At 43.0% G+C, this 12,967-nt stretch overlaps 1 protein-coding gene across 5 annotated transcripts in view; it reads right to left on the minus strand.

Moving 5' to 3' along the window:
* Positions 1–1,201: 1,201 nt before the first annotated feature.
* The window catches only part of SLC20A2 (solute carrier family 20 member 2), a 101,052-nt gene continuing 89,286 nt past the window's right edge, over positions 1,202–12,967 (minus strand). For all 5 annotated transcript variants that reach the window (XM_055334738.1, XM_055334736.1, XM_055334735.1 and 2 more), the window contains 3 exons: positions 11,093–11,278; positions 10,080–10,164; positions 1,202–1,595 (listed from right to left, as the gene is read on the minus strand). In XM_055334738.1, the coding sequence (XP_055190713.1) occupies positions 1,431–1,595; positions 10,080–10,164; positions 11,093–11,278 (436 nt within the window). In that variant the 3' untranslated portion in view covers positions 1,202–1,430. The remainder of the gene's footprint in view (positions 1,596–10,079; positions 10,165–11,092; positions 11,279–12,967) is intronic.

Below are 12,967 nucleotides of genomic sequence, written 5' to 3' on the forward strand. Positions count from 1 at the left end.
CTTCTCTTGCTCATGTGTATCCTGTGCACAAACATGTAAAAGTGGTAAAATAAGAAAGTTATTTGAAAAATCGAAGTAACAAATTATGTGGCTTTTATTTTTGTGGAACTTGAACAAACCACGATAAAGATATTTAGAAAAATACTTCAGAGGCAAACTTTTGAGGGGGATTTTTTATTATAAATTTAATATGGTTGATTAATGAAAAATCACAATGAAGTACCAAGAAAACATTTGTCAATATAAAAATTTTAGCAGCATTTCCATAGTTTCAGGCTCTAACATTAGTCATACTTCCTCCCGCTATCAAAAAAGAATCCAATGGGACTACAGTAGAGCATGAAGATGTTCAGCTTAGTAAAGGCCTCAAGGAAATCCTCAAATCCAGTGTATTGTCTAATATTTCAACTCTCCCTGCTCCTGAATTCCTAGACTGTCCCATCACTCGCCTTAGTGTTTGAGACAAGAATTCTGTTCTTCAGGCTGCCGGGGGAGAACAGGGGTGAGAATTTAAACTGGACTTGATATGTGGTGCCTGATGACATGTCACGCACGTACATCCTCTGCACGGACGGCCACACAGGGCTCGCCGGTGTCTGGCATGGTGCACGGGCCACAGAGTGGGACATGCTGTGACCAGGCGCTGGTGCTCAGGGACCCGGCAGTGTCGCTGTGGCACAGATTAGCGGCAGGGTTAATGAGAAGGGGAGACAGACGATATGAAAATATAATACTGGCAAACTATTCCCCTGCTTCTTTGGTACTTTCCAAAAATTCTCTGATCAAAAAAGTGTAAGGGAAGCACGCCATTAAAAAATTATAGCTTTAAGTATTTACAGAAGCAATTCTGATATATTACATAATCGATACACAGTTTATGAACAGATTCCTCAGTGAAAGCACTTGTGAACTCCTGCCACATATTATTCAAGAGCACACCTACGACGTACACCTTCCCAAATGGGCACCATCCATCCCAATTCCCACTTCTAGTATGTTCAATGGGAAAAGTATCACTTTCCAATCTATACTCTCCTTTTAAAAGGTTCTTACGATTTGCCACTGAAATCATTATGTACAAAGATTTGTTGAATATTGAATTCTAGGCAATACATCTCCACTCCCATTTTGAGTATGTTTGAAATAATGCTAGCTATGCTATGTATACATATATATTTAACATATAAGTAACTGCACCACGTTATGTCACCACAATACCAGTTTAATGCACATCATTATGTACAGTAGTTAAGTTAGCTCTGGAGGATGACTCTCTACAGTGCAGGTGAGCAGTGTGGCCTGGAACCATATGAAAGCGACATGGAGAGGCTGGCGGGCAGGCAGCCCATGCACGGGCAGGACGTGTGTCAATGCCACCCACTCATCCCCTCACCAGACTACCCCTTGTGCACTGGGTGGAAGACGACAGATCACACGTATGGAAGGATCCCGTACATGAGGAGAGCCATGATAGCAGCACTGAACAACCCAGCCACAGGCACAGTCACAAACCAGGCCACGAAGATGTTCCGGAAGAGGCGCCAGTCCACAGCCTTCCGGGAGCGGATCCAGCCCACGGCCACCACTGAGCCCACCTGTGGGAGCACAGACATTGCAGTGTAAGAACAGATGCCGCAAGTTTAAAAGTGAGACACACGATCTATATTCAACCAATGTAAACTGGCTGATCTCAGAAGGAACCTGAGTTTAATAAAGTCACCAATTCTTTCCCCTCAATTTGTTAAAAAGTTTTAAAATAATTTCGATTTTATGTATAATTACCTTAGGATTATTCTCCTCAACATATAGTTTCCATATGGCTTCCCACCTATATTCTGCTCTATTTAAGTGGAACATCAGCCAATTACACGATTCTCTTCTCTCCACGGCTTATAAACTAAATTTTTAAAAGCTTTTATTTATTTATTCATGAGAGACACAGGCAGAGGGAGAAGCAGGCTCCATGCAGGGAGCCCAATGTGGGACTCAACCCAGGGTCTCCAGGATCAGGCCCCGGGCTGAAGGCGGTGCTAAACCACTGAGCCACTCGGGCTGCCCTAAACTAAATGTTCTTGTTCTAAATATTCCACATTGAGGATACCGCTTACCACAATGTATAAAACTACTTTAATTACATGATGGAACGACAATAATGTACCCTTATAACATCATCCTAAATGTTGGAGCTGGAGAAGACCTTTGAGAATATCCAACCCACATCATTCATTCTTCAGAGGATAAAACAGATCCCGAGATGATTCAGGGGCATGAGCTGGTCCTATAAATCACAGCAGACCGAAAAGTAGAACTCAGGCCTCTTGATTTCTTTTTCTTTTTTAAATTTTTAAATTTTATTTACTTATTTGACAGCGAGAGAGCACAAGTGGGGGCAGGTGTGGCAGAGGGAAAGGGAGAAGCAGATTCTGCTGAGCAGGGAGCCCGATGTAGGGCTGGATCCCAGACCCAGGATCATGACCTGAGCTGAAAGCAGATGCTCAACTGACTGAGCCACCCAGACGCCCGTGGGCTCTGGATTTTTTTTTTTTTTAAGATTTTATTTATTTATTCATGAGAAACACAGAGAGAGAGAGGCAAAGACACAGGCAGAGGGAGAAGCAGACTCCATGCAGGGAGCCCGATGTGGGACTCGATCCCAGGACTCCAGGATCATGTCCTGGGCCAAAGGCAGACACTCAACCGCTAAGCCACCCAGGCATCCCTGGCCTTTTGATTTTAAACTTGTTTTGTCCTCTCTCTCAAACTGCCTGGCCATCTTTGTACTTTTGCTAGTGTCAAGTGTATTAAAAAAGTAAAAAGCAAAGTAGAATAAAATAAAATGGAGCACAAATATTGTTGGATCTGAACTCATGTGTCACTAAATGACAGGTATAGATACTTGAAAATCACAATGTTAATACTGATTCAAATCTTTTCCTAAACATTCACCATTAATTTTACAGTTTGTTGAAAGTTTAAAAAGTAAAAGACTCAACTTTAAGTATCCTAAAAATGAAAATTGTAAGAAAGTATAATGCCTGTAACATCTCATGCCTCACTTAGGCTCTGGTGGGGCTCAGAGTTCAACAGAATGCCTATCTGTGGGCTGCATTTTTAATATCTCCATAGAACAGGCTTTGTTTCTATGGATCTTCAAATACTCCTCAGTGGCCAATGAGGTTCAAAGAGCAACCAGGTCTAACCACCAGAAAAAACAAAATCCAACACTTTAGATTTTTGATGGATGCAAACTACAACACCAAAACCAGCAGTATATTGAAAGGCAGTTAATCTGACATGTGCCGACCCAAGCCATGATAAGCCAACAACACATCCAGGACAGTAACTAACATGCAGGAGGGGCCTTCAAAGTGATTACTGTATTAAGAGTCTTTGGCGCTAACCAGTACCCTGTCTGAACCTGATAATCCGGCTTAGCAGTTCCTACAGCATGAGAGACAACCGAGGTTTTTCTGCTGCCTAAGGGATCAGCTGGTTCCTGCTGGTCCCCTAACACGGTCAAGTCCACAGGCACCAGCTGCTGTTATGCAGCATTGTCTCCCGGGAGCAGGTTTTAGTGCCCCTCTGGTTGTTCTGGACTCCCTTAGGGAGGACACGCTCAAGTTTCCATGTTATCTCTTCCCTCTTCCTTTCTTACAATGCTTTTTAAAAAAGCATAAAGTTAGAATAATAATATAGCAAGTTTATGTACTAGGAGGAATGGACAATTATCCAGATCCCCACTTGTCCTATTTATATATTCCTTTCTTGTATTTCTTTATCAATATACTTTTATTTGTAAATAATAGAGCACATTATTTCTTTTATTAAAAAAATTAACATTAGGGCAGCCTGGGTGGCTCAGTGGTTTAGTACCGCCTTCAGCCCAGGGCGTGATCCTGGAGACCCAGGAACGAGTCCCACATCGGGCTCCCTGCATGGAGCCTGCTTCTCCCTCTGCCTGTGTCTCTGCCTCTCTCTCTCTCTCTATCTCTCATGAATGAATAAATAAAATTTTTAAAAAATTAACATTATATTACAGGCACCTTCCCATAGTGTTCACAGTCTTTATGATTATCACAAAAAGCAGCATGCCCTTTAGATGGATATACCTTAATTCAACCACTTCTCATTTGCTTCCAATTTTTCTCTATTGAAAATGGTTCCATGATCAATGTATTCATTCATATAGCTTATATTTGGGCTTAAAAAATAATATTCCCTGAAATGGATTATTAAAGGGGGCATTTAGTTTTTATTATTTTTATTTAGTTTTAATATTTTAAATTATTTTATTATTTTTATTTTATTATTTTAATAATTAAAATTATTATTTTAATTCCAACATAGCATACACGGTTATATTAATTTTAGGTGTACAATAGAGTGATTCAACAACTTAAAGGGTGCATTTGGAAATTATCTCTGAAATAATTTGAAACTTGGAGGCAAGTTGTAACAACTCCATATACCCTTTACCCAAATTCAGTTTTTAACCTTCTGTCACAATCTATGAAGAAACATTTTCATACTATTAAAATACCCTGTTCCTCCTCAACCTCCCTCCCCACCTCTGCCAAAGACTCAGCAATTCCTGTCTTTACTACGATGGTTGCAAAATGGTAATTTGCCAATTCCCTGCCATGTATCAGATGGAGTGCCGCTTAGAGGAACAACAGGATCTTATTACATATTGCCAAACAGTTTTACCAACAGTTGTAAATGTACAAGGTCATTCATAATTTGTGAATTTCAGCACACTGTAATAATCCTGCAAATTGTTCTGTTTTGCTAACCAATCAACAAAAACATGTTACTGTTACTTTAATTTGCATCTCTAATTACTCCTAGGCTGAACTTTTATTTTTCCAATTGTACACCAATTGTACACTTTACTGTATATAAAATTATCTCTCCATGTATTTTGACCAACTGGAATCTAAATGTGTCCCCTTAATTATGTGGGGTCTTTATTGAATGATAATATTAATTCTTATTTAATGCAAATATTTTCTCAATTCACTATTTTGCTTTGTTTCAAGTTTCTAATTCCATACGACAAAGTATGCTGCACTTTTGTCTTGTGATCTATCCTTGAATATTTGATAAATATTTAATTCCATTTTACTGTAAATTTTCTAAAATAAGATTGTTTTATTCTAAATTTTAAAATGTTTTCAAAATGCTATCTACGGCATCAGATACATATTTTGAGAGTTGTGTTTCCAACTTTGTTTTTCTAGATTGACAGCCAGCTACCCAACATCATTTACCCAACATCATCAAACTATATGCTTCTATATAATAGGTTCTATCTCTGGACTATCTACTGTTTTTATAGAAATATCAAATATTTTCATTGTGATAAAATACATATAAAATAACATTTATCATTTTAGCCATCTTTAAGTGTACAACTGAGTGGCATATTTTCACATTGTTTTGCAACCATCAGCACCGTCCATCTTCAGAACTTTGTCATCTTCCCCAACTCAAACTGTTCTCATCCACACTGTTATCCTGCCTCCATGTACTTTCAACTTTCTCTCTGGTTAGGTTAGTCCTTCCTCACTATGTTTTTAGGTCACCTTATGTTCTTGCTAATTTAACCTACCAAATTCACTTTGGTCTCCTTTTGTAAAATTAGAAGAAAAACTTGGTTGGGGTTGTGTTTGTGGGGAACATATATTTTTATTTTTTATTTAAAAAAATTTTTAAGTAATCTGTACAGCCAACATGGGGCTTGAATTCATGATCCTGAAATCAAGAGCCACATGCTCTTCGGACTGAGCTAGCAGGTGCCCTGCAGGGAACTCCTATCTTTATAAAATTTAGTTTTCCCATCCAATAAACTTAGTTTTCCCATTTAGCTTGTTTGTCTCATCTGCAAGTCTTCTTTCCAAAGTTTTGTGTCTTTTTTTCATATATCCACTCACATTTATTAGGATTATTCAAAAATATCTTTTTGCTGCAATTCTGGAGGTGTCTTGTTCTTATTACATTTTTGTGCTAGCTATTGCTGACAGACAAGCTCTATAGTTCTGTATTTTTATGGTGGGTTTGGTCATCTTTACAGATTTCTAGCAGTGTTTTAGAGATACATGCTGAATTTCATCAAATGTGTTTCCAGCTTAAGGCCATCACTGGCACCAGGAGCAATAGAATTATTGAGGAGCAGGGAAACCAAAGAGTAAGAATTAGTAAAATTAAATTAGAAATTATAATATTAAGTTAAAATCAGTAGTGTTTCCTAAAAGCAATTCCTGTCCAAAGGCTGGCTAAGTAATCATTTATGTCATCAATATAAATGAACAATGTGGGTAATTCACAGAAAAGAATAATCCCAAACCACCCCTCCCATGGAATTAAGACATTTTTGGATAACACCACCACTCTGAATCACTGTTAAAAAGCTCACAAATGCGGGGGATTCCTGGGTGGCTCAGCAGTTTGGTGCCTGCCTTTGGCCCAGGGTGTGATCCTGGAGTCCCAGGATCGGGTCCCACATTGGGCTCTCTGCATGGAGCCTGCTTCTCCCTCTGCCTGTGTCTCTGCCTCTCTCTCTCTCTCTCTCTCTCTGTGTGTGTCTCCCATGAATAAATAAATAAAATCTTTAAAAAAAAAAAAAGCTCACAAATGGAGCACTTGGGTGGCTCAGTCGGTTAAGTGCTTGCCTTCAACTCAGGTCCTGGGATTGAGCCCCATGTCCCGTTCCCTGTTCAGTGGGCAGTCTGCTTCTTCCTCTGCCCCTTCACCCACTTGTACATCTCCCCTCTCCCGCCCCGCTGGCCAAATAAATAAATAAATAAAATCTTGAAAGAAAAAAAAAAAGCTCACAAATGTGTTCAACAGTGGCTACTGTCTGCTGTAGCCAGGGCTGAAGACCAAAGCTGATCAAGGCTCACCAAAGGGAAGAGCAATGAACACGTACAGAAACATACATCTATGGATACTTTTATTTTCAAGAGTTGTTTCTATTTTTTTTTAACTAAGGCTTTTAACTTTAACCTGGGACACTGTCCCAGGAAAATATCTAGTGAACTGAACTCTCTGATGTAAAATACAGAAAGGTATGACACCGAGAGATTTATAGAGAACAAAACTTGTCTTACCTGTGCCTTATGAAATAAATATATTATACTATTACATTTTTCTGGATAATAAGACTTTTCTAATTATCCTTTTCCAAATGAAACATTCGACTAACATCTGTATCACTTAGCGGAGGTTTATAAATGTTCTAAAAGGGGGAAAATAAAATTTAAACTATGCTCTTAGCTAAGTAGTACACTTAGGAAAAAACATGAATGAAAATGCAGTCAGATACATTCAAAAGCTTATTTTCAGCAATGGTTTCCATCTTTTTTCCTACCAAGTTCTTAATGTTTGCCCCCCTTCTGCAGAAGGTGGCTCTAGGCAAAAAACCTAAGACGCAGCTAGGAGAGGAAGCAGGAAGCTGGAAAAATCCAACACGTGGTGTGATTATTCCTGAAAACACAACGGCTTTCAGTCGAGACTTTACGTGGAGGTCAGCGCCCTCTGGATGTTTCCAGAATCACGGTGTCGCACACACAAGCCTTGTTCCTAGCGCCACGTTGTATCGCTCATATTCCCCCCTGCACCTGCTGCGTGGGGCTCAGGGAGGGCTGAGCTGGTGCTGCAGGAGGTCGGGTGCTCTGTGGGAGGCCCGCTGATGGGGGTGGGGGTGATCCCAGGGGTGGGGAGCCAAGTGATCCCGGGAGGCCAGAGTGATCCTGGAAGGCCGGGTGATCCTGGAAGGCTGGGTGTTCTGTGGGGGGGCCGGGTGCTCCCAGGAGGCCAGGTACTCCCCTTGAGGGCAGCCCCAAGCCCTTCTCAGCGTCTCACCACCTGGGCTTCAGGCTCCCATCTGTGGTGAGGTCTGGAGAGCTAAGACCCTGACTTTAGTCAAGCTACTGTGGCGCCTAGCTCTGCGCTTTGTCCGCCAGTCCATGACAGGTGACAGTGGTGAGACTGGTCAGGATCCAAGTTGAGGTCTGGCTCCTGTCTCCTTGACAGCTGACATCAACTGTGGTCTCGTGTCAAGGAGACTTCATTTTAAGTGCCAACCAGCTATCCTAACTCAACTTACCATCAATTCTTAGGAAACAAAACCTATCATGTGATTTATGTAGATATTTTAGGATAATGATGACATATGCATTTATTCATTAAGGTCCTGGACAAACTGAATATAAATCCCTTAGGAGCATCTCCTCATTATAGTATAAATATAAATATTGGGGGAATGACAAAGATTAAAACAGAGAGTATGGGTTTTTATGGGCTCATTATACTTTTCATCTATTTCTATAAATTTATTATAAAGTTTAGTGTTTTTTTTTAAGTTTAGTGTTTTAGCAAGAGAAGTATTGTCAGTTATAACACTTTATACATTCATATAGGTTAGACTGCTGATAGGTAATGGTCCAGGGAAACCAAACTTGGTTTTTCAAGAGATCTTTCAACTGGTGTGAAAGAGGTGGCCCTCACTAGACTTGCTGACATGCAGGGTTAATGATTAAAAAGACAGGAACATTGATTTAAAAGCAGCCCCAAAGACTCTTCACACCTGCAGAAAAGTTCAAAGCCTATTTCTTTGGGAGAAAAATATATTTTTAAGAGGCATTTCCTCTATGCTCCCATGCACCAGTGGATTGAAGTTGATGTCGAATAAGGCAGAGGATGATCACTTTTCATTCCACAGAGTTTTGTACTGTTTGAGATATTTCATCGAACATGTGCTTCTTACAACTAACTTTTCAATAACTGAAATCAGAACAGCCACAGTGGCGGGAGGGGAGGAGCACACCACACTTTTCCTGCCTTCCTTCTTTGTACTTGACAGGTGCGCAGGGCAGGCTGCTGGAGAGCACGGTGGGGGCCACCCTGCCAGGTCAGGACCACAGTCTGGGCCCCTCCCTGCTTGTTCGATCTTGGGGACGTCACTTAACTTGTCTTCAGTTTCCTCATTGGTGAAGCTGAGGTCATGTTAGCACTCACCTCAAAAGGTTCTTGGGAGGATTAAACGAGTTAATATTCACAGGGCACTTAAAACAGCACCCGCCCCACATGTCCTAGCTGTGCTTGGTCACCGTTAACCAAGATCACTGTGACAACTAGGAGGCACGGAGCATGAGGTCAAGGTCTGAATCCTGGCTCGAGCATACACTAAATGCATGATCTTGGGAGAGTGACCTAACTCGGGAGGCCTCAGTTTTCTCATCTGTAAATTGGTAATGACTACCAATCTCATAGGGTTGCTGTGGGATTAAATGATGTATTTATTGCACATGTAGGAAGCCCTAAACACAGTGCTTGGCATATCCCAAGCACTCAGTAAGTGCTGGTGATTTTCATAATGAAAATTTGTGGAAATTGAGGATTTTCTATACACTGTTAGCAAAAAAGGAAAAAACAAGGAAACAAAAAGCCTCTTTTCAATGAGGCTGATTCTCCATGCAACAGGCTCCAGATTTGTCAGCTGGCCCACTTAAAATATCCCCATAAACACCACCTGACATTTTAATATTTGAAGCACCAAGCCTTTCACATTTCATGGTATTTGTTTATAATAAACATGGTTTATTATAATAATATAATAGAATTGGTTGACATTTTTAAACTGTGTGCGAATGCAGATGGCTGTCTCTGTCTAGGTCACTGCAGTACCTACCATAGTGCCTCACACAGAGCAGGTACGAATGACATGAACAAATGAACCTAGGAAAAATCTGGAAGTGCCTTTTGCTTTGTTGAAGTTAGTGAATATTTTTGTATGTAGGAGGCCCACTGGGTATGTATGACCATTCTCTCCAGATACTGGGCAGACCTGAGTTCTAGTCCTGGCTCCTTCCTGGGTGACCCCAGATAAATCCCAGAAATGGTACCAAGACCATTTCCTCTTCCTTAATATTTTGAGTTCCTTGCAGCTCCAACACTCCCCATGCTAAGGAATTCCATCCTGCATTTGCACAACCAACCCTACACCAGGCACCTCCAGCTCTTCTCAGATCTGCTGGGCGACTGTGTACCAGCCCCAGCAGCCCGACGGACACACCTACCTTGCAGTGCGTGGTGCTGACGGGAAGCCCGACGTTGGAGGCGATCACGACTGTGAAGGCAGAGGCCAGCTCGATGGTGAAGCCGCTGCGGGAGGGGCACAAGAGACATGTCACAGTCACAGGCACTCTCTGTATCAGCCCCACTGACACCCCAGGGCCAGAGTCTCACCAGAACATTCTTTGGGATGACTGCTGGCTGCTGACTGGGCCAGATGACATTAACAGAAAAGGAACTGCTGCATCAGGGCAACAATTCACACTAAAACTGTGCAGTATACTGTTTACAGCCCTAAAAAGCTGCCTTTTTCTGATAGGTTTTCAAAAAACACACACTGTAGTAACTGGGTCAGAAATCCCTGCTGTGTACAAAATGCTAAATTAGTCATTTCTAAAGCGGTAGAGAAAAAAAAATGTCCTCCCATTTTTTCAATGTGTACTTATTGCAAAAAAGGGAATTTTGTTCTCAGCTCATTTTTCTTCAAATCAATCTTAAAAAGAGTCTTTCATTACAGTGGGTTTCAAAGGGGAAAAGACTTCTTAGGACAGGTAGTTCCAAGTTTCACTGTATTCTCCAAGTTGTCCTGTGTGTGTGTCCTTAAACCCTAGCGTATGAGGGTCACACAACGGAGCGATTGTGTGTGGGGGTGCCCTCCGGGGCTCTGAGCTGCTTCGATCCTGCACGTGAAGCTGGCGTGGCAGGGAACTTTCAGGAAATGCAGACCCTGGGCACAAGGCAGTGTGCATCCCCATGGCCTCCCCCTCCCAAGGGGTGACACCGGAGGGGAGCCTGGCCTGGGCCAGGCCTGGGGCTTCTCTTCCCCTTCCCTCCTGCTCTCCAAAGGCTCTCCCTCCTGCTCTCCCCACCTCGCACTCTCTCCCTGACCTGCCCCCGTGGACGGAGGGGTGTGCGGTGCATTGGGGGCGACCATGGGGCTGAGCCCTTGCCTCACTGGGACCTCGGCCTGGGGCCTCAGACGACGGTGGCCCTGCCATCCTGCCAGCCCTCAGCTTACCTGGAGGGCGTGATGGGCGTGAGGTCCTTGCCCATGGTCTGGATCACTCTTCTGCCCCAGACCCACAGGCCTGTACAGATGCCAACTCCTCCATAAAACAGCAGCCAGACAGGGGTAACTGCCTCTTGCAGGACTGCGCCTTGCTCGTAAATCAGCCACAAAGCCACCAGGGGACCAATGGCATTACTGGGAGGGAAAAAGAGACGAGTGACATACATGTGGCGGCGCACAAGGCTCTGTGCATGACACATGGTGGCTGCCGGGCTGGAGGAAAGTCCATTTGACTGTGTCTGTGCACCGCCCAGGCAACCTAGTGCTGACTGAAATGGTTTATTAACTTTTTTATTATGGTGAAAAAAAAACCCTGGACTTACTACTTTAACCATTTTTAAGTGCAGTGGAGTCATGGTAAGCAGTGCACACCATTGTGCAGTGGATCTCTAGGACCCCCTCACCTTGCAAATCTAGAATCTGGCACCCACAGAACAGCTGGTCCCTTGGCCCCTTCCCCTAGCGGCTCACCACCACCTTTCTGTTTCTAGGGGCCAGACTACTCTCGGTACCCCAGAGAAGTAGAAGGGTTCAGTACGTGCCTTTTGGTGACAGGCTTATTTCACTCTGATGATGTCCTCAGAGCTCATCCATGTGGTAGCACAAGTCCCCTTTCAAGGCCAAACACTCACTGGATGTACAGCGGCATCTTGTGCAGTGTTCACCTGCCACGCACACCTGGCTCACTCCTGCCCCTTGGCTACTGTGAATGATGCCGCATGGACCCGGGGGTGCCGATACCTCCTCAAGACCCTGCCTGTAGTTCTTCTGGGGACATACTCAGAAGTAAGCTTGCTGGATCTTTCAGTGGTCCTACTTTTCATATTTTGAGGAAGCTCCAGACTGTTTACCACAGCAGCTGCACCGATTTACACACCCACCAACAGTGCACGAGACCTCCAGTGTCTCCATATCCTTGCCAACACTTGTCTTTCTGTTTTTTTTTTTTTTTTTTTTTTTTTTTTACAGTAGCCCCCTTCCTGGGTGTGTGACTTACTCATTTTTTAAAGTACTGAAATATCACAAGTGGATACAAAAACTCCGTTCTTTTTTCTCTTCCATTTTTCCTCTATTTCCATTGTCATTACCAGCATTGCTACTAATACTGGCTACCAGTTGGGCAGCTGTGTCAGCACCCATGCGATGGACTGTAAACACCGTCTCTAATCGTGACTTCTCACACACCCACCCTGCAACTAGGTATTATTGCTTCCATTTTACTGGAGCAAATGGATGCCAAAGTCTTGTCAGCAGCGAGGCAGGACTCAGGTGCTCATGTTCTTTCCCCTCAACCCACTGTCACTCAGGCCCTTAGCAGGCACACGTGGACTGATTTGGGGGATGCCACAGTTTTGTTTTGTTTTAAGTAGGCTCCATGCCCAGTGTGGAGCCCAACTAGGGGCTTCAGCTCATGTCCCTGAGATCAACACCTGAGCTGAGACCAAGAGTTGGATGCTTAGCTGACCAAGCCACTCGGGTGCTGCATTCTTTGGTGAGGTGTCTGGTAAGGTGTTTGGCTCATTTTTTAATTGGGTTGTTTGTTTTCTTATTGTTGTGGGTTTTTTTTTTTAAGATTTTATTTATTTGACAGAGAACACAAGCAAGGGGAGCTGCAGAGGGAGAGGGAGAAGCAGACTCCCCCTGAGCAGGGAGCCGGACATGGGGCTCAATCCCAGGACCTGAGCTGCAGGCAACACTGAACAGACTGAGCCACCCAGGCGCCCTTATTGTGGAGTTTTAAGAGTTCTTTGTATATTACTATTCTAGCAGATATGTCTTTTGTAAATGTTTTCTTTCAGGTTCCGCCTTGTCTTCTTATTCTCT

This window comes from Nyctereutes procyonoides, unplaced genomic scaffold (genome assembly GCF_905146905.1).
Source record: "Nyctereutes procyonoides isolate TBG_1078 unplaced genomic scaffold, NYPRO_anot_genome, whole genome shotgun sequence".
NCBI lineage: Eukaryota > Metazoa > Chordata > Mammalia > Carnivora > Canidae > Nyctereutes > Nyctereutes procyonoides.